The following is a 20398-nucleotide window of genomic DNA, read 5'->3' on the forward strand; positions in this document are numbered from 1 at the left end:
GTGAGGGAGAAATTGACTTTGACACTTAAAAGTGATCTACACAAATTCACTATAGAGACAATAGTGAATGATTTTTGAATATCGTATAGCCCTCTGTAGTACCACACAACTCAGCATTGTGTGCAAAACCCTGAGGAAACACTGTTGAGGTCCACCACACACACTGTAGAAGATGCTTTGCTACATATATGTACATGGGTTATTAAATGAATGTTTCCAAATTGTTCTCCAACTGCTCTTCAATCCCGTCAGGGTTAGTGAGGACCAAGGGGAAGACACTGGGAACGACTGAATCTATCTATGGTTTAAGATGTCCCTGATCGCTCTCTGTGCAAATCATCACTTATACTGACCACATGGTTCACAGCCATCCTGGTATATAATAACCCATCATCATAATGGACAGTCTCAGAAAAACTCTTTTTAACGTGATTTTGACAGTTGCATCAAATGATGATTGATCTTATAAATAATATTCTAATGAGGTTTAGTGTGCTCAAATGGTTGAGTCCGAGTTGCAGCTGTTTATTTCTATGTGACAAAAAGATGGAGAAAATCGCTGACCAGACAGAGGATTAATAATCCAAGTTAATATGCAAGCATAAATATCCTTGTAGAACACAGGAAGTCATGAGTTGTTGTGTAGTATTTCCCAAGAATTCAAACACTATGAATTGGTCAAGTCACGTGACAACCGATCACAACAAATACTAAGCAACTGACCTTTCGAAGACACAGACTCATCATACCATATCAAGGGTTAGCCTGTGTCAAGTCTGATAGCAACTGTTGAAAAACACGATTGCATATTTTAAAGTGAACACTTTCTCTTCCCCATGTTACGCAACCGCAAATCTGTTGCAAGATGATGCAACTACAGTTGTGTTGATATATAATGTGAGTACACACTTACAATTTCTATGTATATCACTTCAATGTCAGACGGGTGCTCATGTTAACTTTGTTATTGAACTTGTTGTAAAGCAAAGTGACAGACAGACGACAGGAAGCCTGGATGTGTGTGATTCGAGGCGTCTGGCTGCACAAACCTGTACAACTGATCAAATTGTTAACAGTGTGGCAGTGTATTCAAAAAATGCTATCAATGATAAGCAACCATTTTGCTCTTACCGTGCACAGCAAAAACATTAAAGTGTTGAATCCCATGACGTGACGATTCTCTCTTCCCACCCTTGATAAAGGCCGGCAGACTGGGTCTCCTCTGGTCCCCTACAAACTTCCCCGGCTGCTGCCCCATAAGGGCAGAGGGCCAGGCCGCAGCCGGGACTCTCCAAGCTGGACTGGGTTGCTCACCGTCCAGAGGTCGGCCCCCCGGACAGGGAGGGGAGCCCCTTTCCCTGACTCAGTCTGTGTGCTCCTGTAGTGTGGGTGATGCGGGTCACCTATGCAGATCCCTATTACTCCAGTATGTCTCTGTTTATCATGCATTAATGGAGCCCGACTGCTTCATGGGTCAGACAAAGACTTTTCATGGGAATCTAGAGGAAAAAAAACAACAAGTCAGTTCAGAGAGGATTTCATTAATGTGATATTTTCTCAAATAAAAGGCTTTTAAATGCTTTACAAATTGGTTCTGACTTCCAATTAACCTGCAAACAACACTGACAATGAATTTTTGGTGAATAAGACATTTGCACAATGAAATAAGCACACAGACAATTAATCCGAGCAATTAGTCACATAGGTTATTGTGCAATATAATCATGCGTAACCTGCAGAGAGTATTGGCTTTTTAAATGTCCTTCTTCAATGTGGTCAGTAGAGCTGTTTCAAACCCTGTTACCAGGAGCATCTTCCCATTTAGTTGGATGGGAAAGTGGCCTTTTAGACACCACCATCAATAAATGTTCATCCTTCTGCATAAAACCCCCCCTCCCCCCCCCTCTAGTATTTAAGATTCATACCCACTGAATTTCATCTTGATAATGCATATCAACCTCTTTATGTGACAAGCTAACGTTGGTGACCCTTTGAGAGTGATGCAGGTCACACTGATATCTATCAAGAAGACGCTGATGTGCACCCGAGACAAAGTGCTCGATGCAGAGAATAGAGGAAAAGAAGGTCAGTGAAAAGCAGCCGAGCGTTAACTATTGTTAGCCTTGACCCTATTGTCCCTGGGCATCTTACTTTAATACAAAAGCAATGTCAGAAAACATCAAATCAGGAGCAGTAAGCACTCAAGTGAAAAACAGCCTTATTGACCACTTATTACTAACTTTTCAAAACTAGTTACAAACTTAAGGAGAAGAGTAAAAGTGTGAGCAGGAACTTACACGTCCAGACAAACATGTATGTTGCTGGTGAGCTGGCGACCTCAAGCTAGTGTTGAAGGTAGCCATGGAGGCTAACTCGGGTTAGCAGCGCCGGAGCCTGAATGCACACCGAGCAGTCAACAGTTGGCTCCGGCTGCGGGACACGCTGGGTTTTAAAAAAGTCACGACAAGTGCACTTTAGTGTCTCACAGGGACATGTCCCCCAAACCCCCCGCGGGCTGACACGTTCTTCAGCGGGGTTCTCCGGAAGCGAGCGGGTTAGTTCCAGACTTCCGTGTCCTCTCTCCTCGTCTTGCGGAGCTTCTTCCCCTGTGGTACCCGGGCTGAAGGCTCTTCACTCCGGGAGGCGAAGGCAGATCCGGGGAACTCGTCCGGCGACGCAGCGACGTCCCTTCCCGCGGCTCCTCTCCTCTGGTGGCGGTCGCCGAGCTCTTCGTGGCCGAGCCCCCGGTCCGCCGACTCACTCATTGCTCTCGCTTGAAAGTGTGAGTAACAAACTTTGGCCGAGTCGTGCCTGTGTGGCTGAGGCCGCCATACTTCATATGCAAGGTGGTTTACAGAAATATGTGGGTGGGGCGACGTGTGACGTCACCTGCGTGCGTGGGCTAGCTCCAGTGCACGAGACGAGTCTCCAGGTTTTATTATGCAGAGGGGGTCGGAGGTCAGAGGTCACAGAGGAAGGTGCTCAGGGCATATTGTGTTTACTCACTGTTACATTACAGTTGTTTTATTTTACTCTTCGCTGTTTAATCTACAAGTTAAAATCAAATTTTAAAGAATTAAAAGCTAATTATTTAAATTGTACTGTATTAATGATAGTGTAACGTTCATGAAATAAAGTTTTCACTGATTTATTTACATTATGACCAATAGAAAATAAATAAATTGTGCACTGGTTGAATTATGTTTACCATTTGAGGGTCACAGGGGAGGAGCCAATCACAGTTGGCATTGGGTAGCAGGTGGGGGTACAACCATTCACTCACACAATTTAGAGTGTTATGTATTTTGTGTGTAAGTGTATTTTTATGCAACGGACATCCTATTCTATTTGTACTAGTTTTTACTGTATTTAATATTATTCTGTATTTTACATTCAAAGTTATGATGTGTTTTTATGGGGAGGGGAGTTGTGTTCTTTGTTTCTTTTCTTGTTATGTGTTATGCTGTGATTGTTGTGGAGGATGCTAGAGTACCCAAAGCAAACCCAAGCAGACACAGGGACAACATGCAAAGTTGGCTGACCTCCCCCCAGGCCTCAACCCAGCTGGGAACCTGTGAGCTGACAGTGCGAACCACTGAATGTATGTTAACATTCTGAAGGTGCACATAAATTCATCCTTCTTCATTAGTGCTGATGGGTAAAGTCAGCATAAAATGCATGATCCCTTGTGAAAATGTTGTTATCCTATTATGCTTTATCTTTCTGTTTCTTCATTAAGACAGACCAACTGAGACGAACTGAAAATTATAGAACATTTATTGCATACAACAGTTTTTTTTGTACAATCTCACACATTATCAAAAGTGTTCCGCTCTTTCTGTGTAAAATATCAAAAAGCTGCTTGAGTGATTTTTGAATGTTGCAGTATTTTTCAAGTTACTCATCTCTTTCATTAGCTGTCAAATAACGGCCTGCAGCTTCTTTTCAAAAAATAAACCTAGAACTGTTTAACTGTCCATCAGGCGGTCACAATACTGATAATTCTGTGAAAAACAACCAGTCTTCAGGTGGGTCCTCGGTCCTTGATGTATAGATGCTTGATATGGTCTTGATCTTGTGTCAAGATCCCAGTTAGTTCTCTAGCCTTCCTGTTCCAACAGCTTCTGTTGTGTCAACATTACAATCTCTTCCATCACTTCTGGTTTCAAGATGTCCTTGACCTGCAGAGAGCATCAAGTGGAGAATTGAAGATCAGCTGCACTGAAAAAAATGAGTCACTACAAAATCTTGTGTTATTCTGCTGGACAATTTTTTCTATAACTAAGGTTTTATCTACAAAGTTTAGAAGAAAACTCCGCATTTGTGAATGTATTATTTCCAATTTCCACATATAAGTATTGACAAAAAAACATTGTAATAGCAGATGAGCTGATGTTATATCACATAAATGGAACAATATTGAGCAGTATCCCTTTTAAGTGATCAGCTCTCCACCCAAAAGAGCAATGAAATCCACCATGTTTGTTGCACTGTCAGAACAACAGAGTGAATTGTTTTCCAAGTAATGCCCAGGAACTGTGGCTTTCAATTATGGCCACTAGATGGCAAAATACATCACAGAAAAGTCCACTGTTTTATTGCAATATCTTTCCATTGCCATTAAATAACATTTGTTAGTCAGAGGCTGTAATTCAAGACCAATTATTTAAGGTTACAAACTGAATTTACTGACTGTCACTACAGAGCCTCCTACCTGGTGTTGAAGTGAAGATTCATAGCAGTAGAGAACACTGGTGTCAAACAAAAGGACCTTGTGTGCAGCCAACGCTAACAGGCAGTTCCTCAACCGTGAAATCACTTCTCGATCCGACAGGCTCACGGGCTGGAAGGACAGAAGAAGGAAATGCACAAAGAATACAATCAAAATGGACAGAAAAATACACATAATGATACTCTGGTTTGAAATTGATACAAACCAAGTGTTGCATCTTTGCACAGGTACATTTCTCCTTTCTCCATATTGCTCTTTGTGCATCTTTCACCCACCTCCAAACTGGTGTAGAAACCCCCAGCCTCCTCCTCCTCGCTTTCTGGTGTTGGATACAACCACACATAACCGTTATTCCCGAGAATAATGGATGCGCCACACGGCAGGTTGTGGAAATGTGACTTCTGCCTCTTGATCAGAGAAGGAGAAAGCTGTACCACAACCCCTTGACCCAACTAAGTGAGAAAATAGAAGCAGGATATTAGCAAAGACATTTCTCAGACTAAATTATTATTACTTTGTTGTAAACGCATACATCATTGTGTACATTGGCATCACTTACTTTTCCGTACTTTAAACTACGGGTGTGAAGTGATAAAGCTCCGTCTGCGAAGACAGACTGCACCTCCGCCTAACAGCACAAGACAAAAAGAAACAGTCATTATGGATAAAAGAAACATTAGGTGATGGATGAACAAAGTTAAGATCATAATAAATTATTAGTTACACTGATGAGATCGCCCTCCTGAAGGTATTCTCTCATGGTGAGCTCATCTTCTGCTGATCTTCTCCTCTAAAAGAGAAAATCTGATTAATTATGTGAGCAATAAATGAAAGTTTGGCCCAATTCCCTTTTCCTCCAGGATAATACAGCTAAAAGTGTAATAATCAGACCACTTTTCCAAATGAATCCCTATTTAGAGCATCTCACCAGCTCTCCTCCAGGCAGATTGACAGAGGACAACAAGAGGACAGAGTCCAGCCGAGAGTTGGTCTCCACCTTCCAGCGTTTCTGTTGTACCTAGACATATTACAAAAAACAATTGAAGTCTAATTGACCAAAATGACATGTCGGAAATGTCACACATTACATAGGAGGAAAGTCTCAGAGGGACTGGATTACCTCTGTAATTCTCCCTACCACCACGTCTCCAACCTCACCGTTGAACCTGCGATTCAATAAAATACAAGACAAAAACAATGACTTATATTGTGCAAAAGCAGCCATAATAAGGAACCAGTGTTATTAAATCACTTACCTGGTTTTGAGTGGTCTGACACATATCAGCTTGTCAACTCTCTGCACCTCTCCAGCGACTGAAGCTGTCAGCTTGTCTTCATCAACATAGGTACCATGACCCCTGGGGATTAAATGGCACACAGCAACGTTAATAATGAAATATAACCAAGCAAATGTATGATAAAGAAAAGGCTGGGTTAACAATGGCCTACAGGTAGTGATCATAGACAACATAGCCAATTATAAACGATTAAATTGTAATATTATTAATGTTAAGTGTCCGTATAACAATTTATACAACAAGAAATCTTGCAGTCTGAAGTAGCTGGTTGAACCCACTCATTGTTGATGGCAGACAGGACAGACTGAGCATATGTTCTATATCTTTAATAAACTGGTCACTGACTGAACCTGTATAACTATGAATGGAGCACATTAGCTTTTTAAATATTAATGTTATTATTAGCTGTCAGAACCATATAGCATCAAGCTATTCACTTTAATTCCCCCCCTCCATGTCAACATCGTGTCGGAACCACAGACACCGGCACATCCCCGGTGCACTCCCCGGTACGTACCTCATGAAACCGGTGTCTGAAGTGATCACATCGCCGGGAACCACCAGATCCTTTTGGTCTGAAGTGGAAAGTGACACTGGTTTTCGAATATCTGGTAATCTCATGTCTGCCGCCATGCTGCTTACTTTGGGTTCCTCTGCTTCTTCTTCTTCCTCCCCCCTCTCTGACTGATGCCAAACAAGAATACGCGCTCTACTGCCACCTGTGGATATATAGTATATAGCATGCAACATTTCCCAGTTAGTAAGCATTTGGAGCATTTGAGTTTTTTACAAAGTGAATGAATGCATGTTCTAACATCTCCTTCCTTCAATGCTCACACAAACGTGTTGGATTCTTTATCAATGTCCTGTACTAGTCTAGTTTTCATACCCATGGCCTCCTCTAGTCCTCTGTACCCGCATCCATCATTTGAGGATGAAGGAACAAATTAATAAGGTTTCTGCTATGTAGCAGAAGCAGACTGCGCACATCCTGCGCAGAAGTCAATTTTATTTATTTTATTTATTTTATTTATTTTATTTATTTTATTTATTTTATTTATTTTATTTATTTTATTTAAATTAATTTTGTTTTTATATAGATATTTTTAGTTTGATTTGTTTTATTTATGTTATTTCATTTTTTAAATTTACATAGTGTAAGATAGTTGAAGTCCTGCCAATAAGTCCTTTCTACTTTAATAATAATAAAAATAATAATAATAATAATAATAACAATAATAATCCTTACAATTTCAATAGGGCAACAAATCGTCTATTTATTATGTATTTATTATGTCTCTCAGTGCCTGTCAGTGCTCGGGCCCTAATAACACATTTCTAGTTTACATTATATTTCTGTCAATAAATCTCTTTCACCTAAATCTTACACACTGAACTGGTCATATTTATTCACATTATTCAACTGTATACATATTTGAGATATATGAGATACGTCATGATTCTATATTATTATTATTATTATTATTATTATAGCAGTAGCTGTAGTAGTAGTAGTAGTATGACTACATTGTGTTGTGGTGAAAGTGTGTTTTTCTTCTTGCAGGGTCAGGGGGGCATGTTATTTTTACACCACTAGGTGTCAACGTCGAGTCACGTTTCGTTTCTACGCAGCAAAGCTCTCGCATAACGGAGAGATGACGTCACATGTCAACAGGACGCAAACGTCTCCGCTCAGCCAATCAGCGCTCAGTCTCACGGACTCTGGTAAAGATGGCGTCGGCGGAGCATCGGGGAGTTGTAACCAGACGCGTTGCCGTTTCCAAACACCGCTGGTCCCGACAGCGCCAGGACTGAGACGGCAGCGGGAGCGACGCTTCATCGACCCGGTTCGTCTTCTGCGTGGTGCCGGGTGGTGTCGCCGCGGGCCTGCGAGCTCTGCTTCCCCGTTCCCCTCTGCAGTCGCCTCGGTCAAGCTCGTTAGCTTCAAGTTGAAGAGCCAGCGCTAGCTCGGGGCTAGCTTTGTAGCTCCAGCGGCTGCGGGGCTCGTTCTCTGCGGGCATCCATGGACCGAGAGCCCGGCCGGGTGTAAACACCGGGGCCGCCTGTAGCTCTTTAAAGTTTTTTTTAACTGGAACAGCCGCCCATGCGTCACTCGGAGTGAACGTACCCCAGGTGGACCGGGTGGGAGAAGGGGCTCCGACCCTGCTGCGACACTCTGTCGAGGCACAGATTCTTTATTATTTTGCCGTCATGTATTTTCTCACCGGCTGGCCCCGGAGGCTGCTCTGCCCGCTGCGGAGCGAGGAGGAGCCCTTCCACATCCAGCCCAGCTCCCAGAGGCTCTACTTCGCCGTGTTGTCCGACACGCAGCTCAGCGTCTGGTTCAGCCGGGTGAGTCCCCTCCGGTGGTCACGCTGCTGAACTCAGCTGGCCACACAAAACAACAACACATGCTACTTTCACTTCAGCCATGACGATCATCGGGCTGTTTTTAACAAACGCATCGCCGCCATTAATTGATCCTCTTGCCACTGCTTGCGTGGCAATTTAACCGATTTCTCATAACATTGGCAGAGAGCAACAGCTTAGTGTTTTCGATGAGATCCGATCAGAAGCTATGATTACTGACGTGCCGGTAAACGTGGCCACCTACCTCACAGGTGACCGATGACATTGTTACGCATCACTACTACTGTACATCCGTATACGTGTGACTGTCACAGACGCACCGGCACTTTTGTTTTTGAATGGCATTCCTCACTTGTCATCTGGCCACTCATTCATGACCGAGGTGTGGTGGCATTTCATCCCCAAGATGAACTTCACCTGTTATTGTCTTAAAGCTGCACCATCAGGGGAGGTGGATGCATTTCAATCGTCATGCCATTTGCTGGTGGTGTTTAAAAACAAATCCTTGCTTGTTGCATGTTGTGTTATGTTCCTGTCAGGCAGGATGATCCATGTCAACAATCGAGTCAGCACAGCACTGGATTCTTTTATTCCCGTGTTTCTCCACAGCATCGTAACACAAAGGGATCATTTTATCACTCAGCTATAAAGTGGCTTTTCTCTAAAAGGCTTACAAGACCTGCAGTGTTAAGTCTTCTCATCAAAACGCTCTTGAGCCACAGCCAAGGCGTTTATCTGTGAGATTAAGCAATGGATGATTCGGTATGACTATTTCCACCAAAAGCTTCCTGTGTGAGAAGCCACTGTGTTGATTACATCTTGACAGCTCTTTCAAGCATTATCACAACAGCTGGCTAAATCGATTTAGTATGACCATTCCACGTGCTGACCTGTGATGTTAGGTCATGATGGCATAACTCTCTCGTTGATAATAGATAATAGACCCGAATCATTGTGTCTTCGCTGTTTTAGCAGGAGTTGCTCAATAATTACTTATCCAATTTAGGTGACAGGTCATTTCATTTTGGTGTAGGTCCAGTTTTGTTGTTTTTCTTCATTGCCAGGGACAGACAGGGACTTTTTCAGCATTTTCATTGTAAGAGAATAATTCAAGATCTTGATGGAAAGTATCTGGCATATTCTTTTCAATTTGAGTGTGGATACACTAAAATTCTGGATGTAGTGAATTTAAATCTGGTTAATAATGAGAGTTGGGGCTTGACGACAGTAGGCACTTTACTGATTGCCATTCTAGTTTGAAATTCAATTATCAATGAATATATATGAGTATTCCAATTTCTTTTAGCGAGATGATAGCATCTCCCACTGATGAGTATCTGCATTCATATCCTTCCCTCGCGTGTTTGAATACACAAGGTTTTCCCGTGCGGATACGGAGATCGGCCATTTAATTTGATTACCTGCAGTGGAGCACATTGTTCAATGCTGTCTGCGTTCCACACTGTTTGTATATTTGAGTTGTAGCAACAATGGATCTGGGTCACTGGTCACTTCCTGAGGCCCTCACAGGATGGGAGCATGTTCTGTTTCCCCTCCGTCTTAAGAACTTTGTCTGCCTGCAAGTATCAATAAGACGTCTGGGGAAAAGGTCATTTCAGGAATCTCAATTATAGCGACGTCTTCCTCTCGACTTACACCTTTCACACATGTTGTATCCATCTTGATATTTCCGTTCACCATCAATCCCAACTGTGCACACAGGCATGTCATAGAGGGGTTTGTTTGTTTGTTTACTTGGTCTGCACCAGTCCCTCACTTGTATTGGATAACAGTCCAATACAAACTTAAATAGCAGGATCGGGTATCTTGACAAAAAGACAGATCTATGTGGCAGATAAATTAAATTGTGTTGCTCTTCTCCCTGAAGGAGTCCACTTAAAAAAATCCACTTAAGGTTAGGTGAACTGTTCTGATATCTAGTTCTCCCTTATGCCATCCTTTCTTATAAATGTCTGACAAAGTGTCTGTTTTATTCCACCATCAGCTGAGTAACAATGCTTTTCTTGATAAGAAGTACGCCAAGTGTGGACTCCCTTACACTGGGACTTGGAACTTGGCAAGCATTCCGACTCAGAAATCCTTTCTCCTGAGGATGGGAGGACTCTTTGCTGTTAGCACAGCAGCATTTTTTCTGTTATCAGCTCAGCAGCTCTACACAAATTATACTTCAGCCAAAGTACAACTATACCTGATTGTATAGGGATGACTGAATCTTAACCTGGACCACCCCAATAGCCATGGACATACATACTTGAGCACCAGTCAGACTACCAGCCATCATCTGTTCATATTCAGGATTTGTTTCTTTGAAATATGGTTGTATATCACTTTATACAAAACCCACAGAGGCAGCGCTGTTGTTAAACTATCCAACAAATCATCTATTTATTATGTATTCATGTTCATCTTCTCAGAAAAACAAAAATAAGCAATTATTACATTCCTATGGTTTTCTTCTAACAAAGACTTGGTCAGGTTATGTGTGGGATGATTGTATCTGGTGTTTCCCCTCCCAGCTTTCCTGCCCCCTGCTGCTCTCGGAAATCATTTTGCCACCAGGTCTATTCTCTATAATCCCATCTATCCTCTGCCTTGGACAGTGCAGCTGGAGCCTGGCTAGTTCAGTCAAGGCATTATTACTAATCCTTGGAGCACAGTTGCGTAGCCTTGTAGCTGTTATGCTCTTTCACCTCGTCATGGCTGTATTGCAGGGGGGAGGGGGGGGTCTAGGCATAGAGAAGTGGTGTGTTGGTTAAGCATTGGAAGTCTGAAAAGAGCCACTTTGAAAATGAACTACATCTATCATCAGCCTATTTATTATAACTAACTTTAAGGTTACAAAGCAGCTTGTCTTAGTGAGCAGGCTTCACCGGTGCAGGTATCAGTGGCATTAAGTTTTAATTCTACGAAAAGGACACTGTAGGATGGAAATACTTCAAACCTGCTCTCACATTACAGTGACTGGGTACAAGGTCTAACGTTGCACAGCAGGTGTGACGTGAGATATTTTCCTGCCCCTGTTTCCTGACTGAAGCCACTCAGTTAACTGTGTCCTGGTTTTCCCTTTTAATGTCAAGGACTGTTATTTGTCTTACTGACAACAGCTTTGCTACGGTGTATTATTTCCTCTTTCTACATCTGAATGAATGTTGGATCAACTGAATCAGAAGTAACCAACTCAACCATAAGTTACTCACTGCTTCCTGTTTAACTACAGATAAACACATATATTGTTTGTTGTGAACAGTTTATGATGTCTGGCTAAACGGTTAATATTCAGCTTTAAACTAGAGGATATTGGAATGAACTGATTGTGATTGTTCTGTGATCCAGACAAATATCTGCCTGAGTGATTAAGGGGTTGAGGCAAATTAAGGGCAACAGCTTCAGGCAAAGTGTGTGTATGCTCCTGCTCATCTCTCTGTCTGTGATGCACATAGGTTTATTAACAGAGGCCTATTTTTCAAAATAAATGGATGTCACTCAGGTAGAAATTAGCAGTTTATCAGACGCCAGGTATCATAGACTTCCTATTATTTTGATGCATAATTTAATCAGCATTGTATCCTTGCCAGCAACATCCAAGCAGTCTAATGAGTGGCATTAAAACCCTTTCTGGCACAGCAGTGCTAAATATCACCATCAATCATCGCTGTAAATGTTATCATGCTTTCTATTGCTGCTGCTCTTTCTGCATGTTTTGAATAACAGTTAAGCTAATTTGATTTTTTTAAACAAATGCTGGTGTGTTGTTGTTTCATAGTCATAGAACAATTGGTTTTATTATTTGAATTTAGGTCAAATTAAATTTAAAGAAAGATCTTGAAAGAACAAGGAAGGTGATCTTTATACAAATGATAAATTACAGTATGATGAAGTTTACTTAGAACTACAACGTGGATTGTTGGTGTCGCTTTATATGATGGATGGTTTGAGACGGCGGGATTTTTTAAATATTAATTTTCTTTCCCATTTCTTCCTCAGCCCAGTGTTTTGATAGTCAGCTACATCGAGTCTTCAAAGGCGGCGACCCAATTTGGCTTCTACCAGCAGGCTGAATGGAAACCAGACGACTCCATGATAGCTGTGGCGGTAAGTCAACACCATCTCCTCTTATATTTGTAAGGTTTGATCGATACCGAAGTTCAACTATCATCAAGCTCTGAAGCCGAGACATTTTTAACCTCTGAGGACACAAATCAATTGTAGTAAAACAGTATTGTATTATAAGAAAGACACAAGAAGTCCCCAACCTAATCAACATGTTTCATGTAATTGTAATATTAAAGGTAAATAAATGACTCCTCATAATGGGACAGTAAGTCTTTTTGGCGCAGATGTTGCTCGTATCTAATGGTTTCGACACATCAAGCTAACGATCTTGTGCCTCTCTCCTGTTATTCACTTCTTGTCTCACATCTTCTACCTGCTTGGTTTTCTTACTACTCTCTGTAACTGTAACCTCTCCACTTACTGCCTTGTTACCACTTTGATTCACTGGATGTAGACTTTCAAAGATGCTTCAGTAATCAAACACTGACAGTAGAATTTTATCAGGATCCTTCTGTTAAACAAAGCAGACACAGACAGCTTCCCTGTTACTGTGGTGCATAAAAGTAGAGCATGACGAATGCTAGAAAGAGAAACAGTAAAAGTGTCGGCGCACTTCTCCAAACAGTGGAGTTTGTCCTATTTTTTCGCTGTTATGCTCAGCTCGAGATACGAGGAAGATAGTCCCGTGGCAGCGAGAGCGGAACTGAAACACAGCCCCTGAGCTGTCTGCGGCTCGTTAAAACTTCAATTTATATGCAGTAGTGGGACAAGAAGTTATGACTGTAAAGATAATGGAAAGTAAGGAAAATAGTAAAAGATAATGGAGAATTGTAGCTGGTTCTGTATTGGGTCATTCCATGTCAGATAATTACACCTTTGGGCCGCACCCTCATACGTTATATGGAGCTGACATTTATGATCCTAACGTTCTGTGACTTGGACTGGGCATATCTCCCTTACTATACATTTTCAAGCCCATCAACAAGGTGCATTGGTATTTTGCATGTGCCTGACCATCACTATAGATAAGTAACGATATCTCAGCAAATACTCAAAAACCAAACACCACATTATCTTGAGGGCTTGATAACATTATAAATTAACTTTATATTAAAGCCTAATATTTTAGCCTATTTTTTTTTAGAGATTCAACTAATGCAACTCACTTGTAATTATTATCCATATGATCAGACTATTCCTAAACACTCTGTACAGTGACAATAAACTGCTAGGAACTCTTGAATTACAGCCATGTTTAATGTTTGTAAAAAAAGGAATGTGTTACCTGGAGGTAGACATGCCTTGACTTGAAACTCAATCACTTAAATCGTTCATCTGACAAAAGGCCACAAGCTGCACCGGGTTTTACGTTGCCAGAGTGGCCACTTACAAAACTATTTAATCTAAAAATGTGGCGATATGAGAATGTGCTGCAGAATCTGAAGGTGGAGGGTTTGCTCTTATACTAACAACCGCTAAGATCTACCAGTATAATGTCCTGAAATCATCAAATGATCATTCGTAGTAGTTAAACCAGTGAGTAACTGGACAGACTGTCCTGTCACATTCTGAGATAATAGTGACATGCTTTGGTTACACTTTCTTTCTTATCTACAGTTTTGTCTGACTTTGTCCTCTGCTGATATAATAGCTCTCTGTCTGACTGTGAGTCAATCAACTCAAAGCGAAACAGTAGTTCCCTCTCAAACAGGTTGTTATTGCTCTGTGGTTTACAGCGCAGTTCATTTAGTGCAACATCAAAATAGCCAGATGAATTCTTGGGGGTACAAATTGGTGATAAAGTGGACGTCAATCACCTTTGCCCTTTAACCCTGACCTCATTCTTCACAGGTCAGGCTTGTGGGGGAACTTTTACAGCCTTCCAAATGGATCTATAGCATCCTTAGTTGTTTTGTCTTTTGTGAATCGGTACAATTGACCCTAACAGGAACCTAATGAGAGGAGGGATAAACAGCCTTTTCCGCCCCTTTTAAAATAATCATGAAAAATATCCCTCAGGATCTTCCCTCCTCTTTCTGTAAACCTCGCCTCAGGAAAACTCTGGAGATGAACCCACAACCGAGCGAATATGCAAATGTATCAGCCCACAAAGGTTAAGAGATGCGATTTTCAATATTCATTTCCATGGAGATGAGATTTTCTATGTTCTCGAGATGCCAGGATGTTCCTGTATGTAAGCCCACACAAGCTTTTTGATTTAAGTTTAGCCAGATCACTCCTCCACTGTCACATCTACAGTCACATACTCTTGTCTGTTGCAGTTCAGTTTCATGACTGTATCTTTCTCCTCTGAAAATCTGAAACACATCCCCCATACACTCACTCGCTGGGAATTTTCTGCACATTTTCCTGCTGGATTTCACACGAAAAATGCAGGTCTAGAAGCAGCTAGAGGGAAATCAAATTCTTATGCCCTTGGGCAGCAGAGTGTCCCTGCAAGCAGCAGAGTACACCAGGGCTGGATTTATGAGAAGCTGTTATTTATTTTCAGGATGGCATGTTAATTGTTTTCATGTTGGAATGTAAATCACTCTTATCTTGTGTAATCCCTGGTAATGAGGCCTGTCTGTGTTGAGCTAATGTCCTGATACATAATGTGAGTTCAGAGAAGGAGCAGACGGATGCTGCATCTGCTGTGTCAAACCCACTGAGGTAATGAGTCTGAGCAGGGTTACTGGAATCAGGGCTGTTTATCTCAGGATTTTCACATCAATAGACAGAGAGCTTTATGAACTCAAGAGTCATAGAAGCACAGATTCAACCAAAACAACAGCAGGTACAGCGTTGACGTGATAATGAATCTCTCAGAAAGAGCACGTTGACACAGAAAGGCACTAACAGCAAGAATGTGGAGTGATGCAATACAATGATAAGCTTCACACTCCACCCTTTGCATGATTGGGGACAACTGAACTTCAAGGAACCTCCAGCTCTGACATTGTCTGTTCATTACTCATGATTGTTGGCCGAGCACTGCAGCAGCTGAGATGTCAGCGTGAAGGGAGGCGTCTCGTTCAGTGACCTCACACAAGGCAAGTGTCCGAGTCAGCAGAAGACTGTCAGCTCCCAAAGCCCATGTGATCAGCAACACATTGGATGAACCTCAAGATGCAGAACAGAGGCACAGTATCGAAAACAAAACCACACAGAGAATTGATTCTGCACAATCATCATCATCATCTAGTTTTCTTGTAACCATATGCTTTAGGGTTGTGGGAACTCTGAGTTATTATCTGCACACAAGTTTTATTTTCCAATTGTGTCATTACTACATTAACAGTAGTTCCACACAAAGACCACACCCTCTGGATTGAACAAAGCTATATTACACTCTGCAATCTATACATGTTTCAGACAATAACAAATTAGCCATGATTAATAACATAGCTAATGCTGCATTGCCCTCACCAAATAGTCACGTCTGTCTAATTAGTGGGATAATCTGTCTTCTCATTTTATGGAGAGAATATTAATCTACAAATAATTGTGTTTGGTAGGTTTGTAGCAGTTCCTCCACGAACACAACATATTATTTGCGTTCTTATTTTGATGTAAACAATGATAAATACAGTCCATTTACCATAATTAACCATATGTTTATTGATAAACAGAGCCCTACATTACGCTTACTTAAGATTATTTTATATTTCATAAACAACTTTAACCCAGTTGACAGCCCCTCATGTCCTTGACATGACATTTTGTATAAGTCTGTGTCAATCAGCAGTACATGTTTGTCCCAAAACAACACCACATGTCCTTGAGGACAACACACTGTGTCAGGTGTCAGGGGTTACAACACATACGGGCCTGTGTTTTCAAAACTTTTTTTTTTTTTAAGTATTGTGAAGCAATTGCATAAATACGTTTGGGACTTGATCAGAAAGCCTCTAAAAAGTCCAGATAATGCCCTTGAAATTAAAACGGCTGGAAAACAAGGGGCAGACACTGGGTAACATAATTTCCCCAGCTGTGTAATCGTGTCTTTTTAATGCTCCGACTTCCAGTTCTTTTCAACAAAGACAGGGAAGATTGATTAATAGTAGGCAAGACATAACCTTGTTTATTAGAAAAATATTAAAAGGATAACGTCTGGGCCTTTAGGTGTCTGTCTCTCTGCTCCCTTTCATCCCCCTCCCTCTCGTATTGATGCCAAAGTACACATGAGTGAATGCTGTGAATGTGTCTGGAGAGTCAGGCTCGGTCCCAGGCCCGCTCGGCCAAACACAACAGGGAGCAGGTGCAGGAGTTACCAAACATACCAGGTCATAGTCACTTCCTGGGCACCTCACGCACCCCGCAGTTTGGTTTGATGTTGTAGAGTCGTGGCTTTATTCGGTTTGTGTGCATGTGTTCGTCTATGTGGCAAAAATGAATAATGACTGGAATGACAACTGTGACAACCACAAAGTGAAGCTGCAGCAGGAATCCCTTTCTAATATCAAGAGTGGAGCAGCTCTAAATGTACTGAAGCTTTCATGCTCTCACATTCATTAGTCCTGGATGATAATCTAAATATAATATATCCAGTATTGGTGCTTTTTACTTTCCTCACTTTCTTTTGGTTCATTTCTTTTTATAATATTTGTTTCTTTCTGCCAGTTGGGCTTTCTTTCAAACAGGAAATGTTTATGGCAAGAGATGAGCTTAGTTTGAAGCAACAGTTTAAATGTGAACCACTGACATTTGATTCAGTCTCGGTCGCAGTGAAGTCATTGTGAGATGAGCTGACTAGAAACTGCGCTTCTTCCCCGGAGACTCTCAATTTGTGCTGCAGTTTTGTAGCTGCAATACAACTTGAGATCAAACGTTTCTCTTCTATAAAATCATTAATATTTTATTTTTGAAGTGGGTAATGTGGCATCATGTTAAGGAGACAAACATGTCAGGATTTAAAGAATGGATGCATATTAATATATAACTAATCAACTAATGATTTGGCAAGCATAAAGCAATCTCTTTCTAGTAGTCTTTTATTACGTAATTACATTTATGTTTAAACATTAGACAGCTTATCAAATATTCAGTACCAAAGCTAAAGAGGTCATGACTGTGCACGTGGACACACCAGCAGCAGAGATGCAAATCTTGCAGCATCAATCAGTGTTCATGTGCTCAGGATGTTACGGATCTATGTTTCTGTTATCAATCCCACTGACAGCAGAACTGCCTATATCAGTAGTATCAATATAATGGGGATTGATCTGCACATTCCTATTGCACATAATCAAACCTAATGCAGGGGGGTGGTATAAGAAGCATTGCAAACACTATGTGAATGGGAAAGCAGACTTTAAATATACCCGTAGACTTACTGTATACATTTGCATAAGTTGCTGCTAGATTTATGGAACAGACCAATCGTCCCGTCACACAATCACTCCCGCTTCGTCTGCTTCACTCCTGCATTATTACCTGGAAAGTTTTGCATTTCCCAAAGAACCTGAGTTGTTTTTCTGTCCAAGCTCACACAACGTTATGCCAACACAACAAGTACAAGATTATTTTATACCCATAAACTATGTTGTGGTGACCAGCTGCTTTTTTCCATCTCCAACAACCCATAACTTTTCTCAACCTCATTAGTATTGTCGTTTAATTAAAGGGAGAGCAGACTTTAAGAGGTCGGGGACTGCAGAACAATAAAGACCAGCGTTGCCCAGGCAGGCAGTAGTCTTCACCAGCTGTTTCCCAGATGTTTGGCTGCTCACACACCCTGCAGACCATGAGGCTAACGTAATCACCCTCCTAAACCATGGCTAGGACTATCTTTAGCTGTGTGTGTGTGTGAGTACGAGAGAGAGGGTAAAAGAAATTGACCAAGCAGGAGGGTTGGACGTGTGTGTGTGGCAGGAGTCAAGACAGGACGAAGTCCCTCTAACAGGGGAAATGGTTTTACTCTTGAACTCTTCTTGTGTGTGTTTTGGGATCTGTCCGAGTCCAAAATGTTCCCTCTCTGTTTTTAGACTCCCACTCAGGAACGTGTTTACCACCAAAGACTTTCTTCAGTGACCAAGCCATGCAGTTTCTTTATATTCCGTCCTACTGTTTCACGTCTAAACCAATCCCAGTTCATGCACTGCTATTCAGTCTTGTTTGTCTGCACTATAATTCCGTAAAAGAATTAATTTTTGCTTTGCACTTAAATTGTCCTGCTACCAGTGATACACACCAGTTAACCCAACAAGGATGAATAACATTGAGTTACTTAACGTACAAATGACACTCCCTTTTACGACATCACTCATAAGTGATGGCATATGTAAGTAAGCGAGTGATATTTAATTTCGCTATCTTACCTGCTTCTGTTATCAACCCTATAAATGGAATGAATCCGCTGCCTGCTCATGCTTCATGTGAGACTACCTGTCCTCCCACTATTAGCAAGAAATGCACACATTGCGGTTACAGACCATAGACTGTATATAAAGATGAACGACATGGCAGCTACCCTGAGTGAAACCATGGCGTCTTGATCTCAACCTGGTGGTTAGCTGCTATATATTTCCTAAATCCCGCCTCCTCCATGTTAAAGAATGAGATATGGACCTAACTAAAAAGTCAAAGTACACGTCAAGTAAATTTTTCTTGTGTCCAAATGATAGTTTTTCCAGTAAGTTTAGTTTTACTTAGTTATATGTTGCTATATAAACGGTTTGAAATGATTGGTCCAGCACTGCAGCTCCATCCCACTATCACCACTGTTAAGACTCTGAATCCAAGTGCACATGATTGCAGGGTTTGTATCCGAGATATTTCGCCTTCATTTCTGGATAGTGTGAGGAATTGGAGACGCATCGTCCGTCTTTATATGCAGTTTATGTGACTGACACACTTTACAAATCTGTGCTCTTCCGTTGCATATTTGTGAACTGTTTGTACTTGTTTGTAGTCCATGCTGGAAGCTACTGTCTGCAAATTGTGTAATTCACCCAATTTTTTTAAAAGTGCAAGTAACTTCAGGGAACCACTGCAGAGATTCACAAGCCGGGATGTGTTGACCTCTGGAGTTTGTTCAAACATGCAGGAGGGAGGCTCCAGTACACTATTACACTATGTATAGTTTTCTGCTGACTTGCCTCTTTCTCCTCCAAAAATGTTCAGTCTTTCACTCTCCTTGCAAGCCTGAACTAGACTTGTTATCAGCCTGCATTTTCCCACTCATTCCTATTTGTTTGGGTCTTACAGCGGCCTGAAGTCGCCTGTTTGATGTTCCTCTCTGTCAATTGCGGCATAAGGTTGTGATAGTTCGTTTAAATAGTGTCGAGGTGCCAACTCCAGTGGAAGAAGTGTTATATGACAACAGCTTAAGCCTGTTCTTGAGTCCTATAATCAAAGTATCATCTTCCTCTAGTGCCTGTCATATTCAAATTATTGAGTATAAACTATAAATGTGGCCTTGAGTTATAAGGATAAACCAGTTTTAAGCAGGACATCATAAAACACATCAACAGAAATGTGAAACCCATGTGAAAATACATTTGGTCTATAGTCAGATTTTTCAGATTTGTCCCCCATCCCGTATCTTGTTTTTAAACCAGGGTTGATGAAAGTCTGTTGAAGGAAAAAGTGAATACATTTCTAACACAAGACAAAAGAAAAACAGTAGAACATGCCAGTAAAGATGTTACCTGGGAAGGACATTGAGATTCCAGAGCGTTTGGAGATAAGGACAGAGGCTGTTGTTGTGAATACCTCTGACCAGGACAATCTCCTGCTGTTTTCTCTCTCTCTTGTTTTTGTGTTATGTAAAGGGAGGCCTTTTTGACACTGTTGTCTTGTATCTGCAGTACAAACTGTGCTGATCTTGGTATTTTGCAGGTGCATCATATTTTGCAGACTCATGAAAGACCAAAGGCTTGTTCGGGATCTGCATCTCTTTGTTGCCAATGAGAACATACAG

At 41.4% G+C, this 20398-nt stretch overlaps 3 protein-coding genes across 4 annotated transcripts in view; 1 reads left to right on the plus strand and 2 right to left on the minus strand.

Annotated features, from left to right (window-relative positions):
• abl1 (c-abl oncogene 1, non-receptor tyrosine kinase) overlaps positions 1-2831 on the minus strand; it is a 32230-nt gene extending 29399 nt beyond the window's left edge. Inside the window, exons 1-2 of the mRNA XM_061069103.1 lie at positions 2298-2831; positions 1132-1499 (exon numbers count right to left, since the gene is read on the minus strand). Of these exons, the coding sequence (XP_060925086.1) occupies positions 1132-1258 (127 nt within the window). The 5' untranslated portion in view covers positions 1259-1499; positions 2298-2831. The remainder of the gene's footprint in view (positions 1-1131; positions 1500-2297) is intronic.
• Positions 2832-3759: 928 nt separating this feature from the next.
• Positions 3760-6696, minus strand: exosc2 (exosome component 2). Its single transcript, XM_061069566.1, has 9 exons — positions 6548-6696; positions 5989-6090; positions 5853-5898; positions 5661-5750; positions 5457-5522; positions 5292-5360; positions 5008-5184; positions 4715-4843; positions 3760-4181 (listed from the first exon to the last, which is right to left on the minus strand). Exons 1-9 carry the CDS (start codon positions 6661-6663, stop codon positions 4101-4103), a joined length of 876 nt encoding a protein of 291 aa, XP_060925549.1. The 5' UTR covers positions 6664-6696; the 3' UTR covers positions 3760-4100.
• A 1065-nt stretch (positions 6697-7761) lies between these two features.
• Positions 7762-20398, plus strand: part of ric1 (RIC1 homolog, RAB6A GEF complex partner 1) — a 31845-nt gene continuing 19208 nt past the window's right edge. For both annotated transcript variants that reach the window (XM_061069579.1, XM_061069586.1), the window contains exons 1-2: positions 7762-8382; positions 12406-12513. In XM_061069579.1, coding sequence (XP_060925562.1) covers positions 8242-8382; positions 12406-12513 — 249 coding nt within the window. In that variant the 5' untranslated portion in view covers positions 7762-8241. The remainder of the gene's footprint in view (positions 8383-12405; positions 12514-20398) is intronic.

The sequence above is a fragment of the Limanda limanda genome, chromosome 1 (genome assembly GCF_963576545.1).
Source record: "Limanda limanda chromosome 1, fLimLim1.1, whole genome shotgun sequence".
Classification (NCBI taxonomy): domain Eukaryota; kingdom Metazoa; phylum Chordata; class Actinopteri; order Pleuronectiformes; family Pleuronectidae; genus Limanda; species Limanda limanda.

What these genes read in the sequence shown, in the direction of transcription:
- exosc2 (XM_061069566.1), bottom strand. Translation starts at nt 6,663, where the DNA reads ATGGCGGCAGACATGAGATTACCAGATATTCGAAAACCAGTGTCACTT. An exon ending in GTTTCTACACCAGTTTGGAG is followed by an intron (nt 4,844 to 5,007) that starts GTGGGTGAAAGA and finishes CTGTCCTTCCAG; the next exon opens with CCCGTGAGCCTGTCGGATCG. An exon ending in AATCTTCACTTCAACACCAG is followed by an intron (nt 4,182 to 4,714) that starts GTAGGAGGCTCT and finishes TGCTCTCTGCAG; the next exon opens with GTCAAGGACATCTTGAAACC.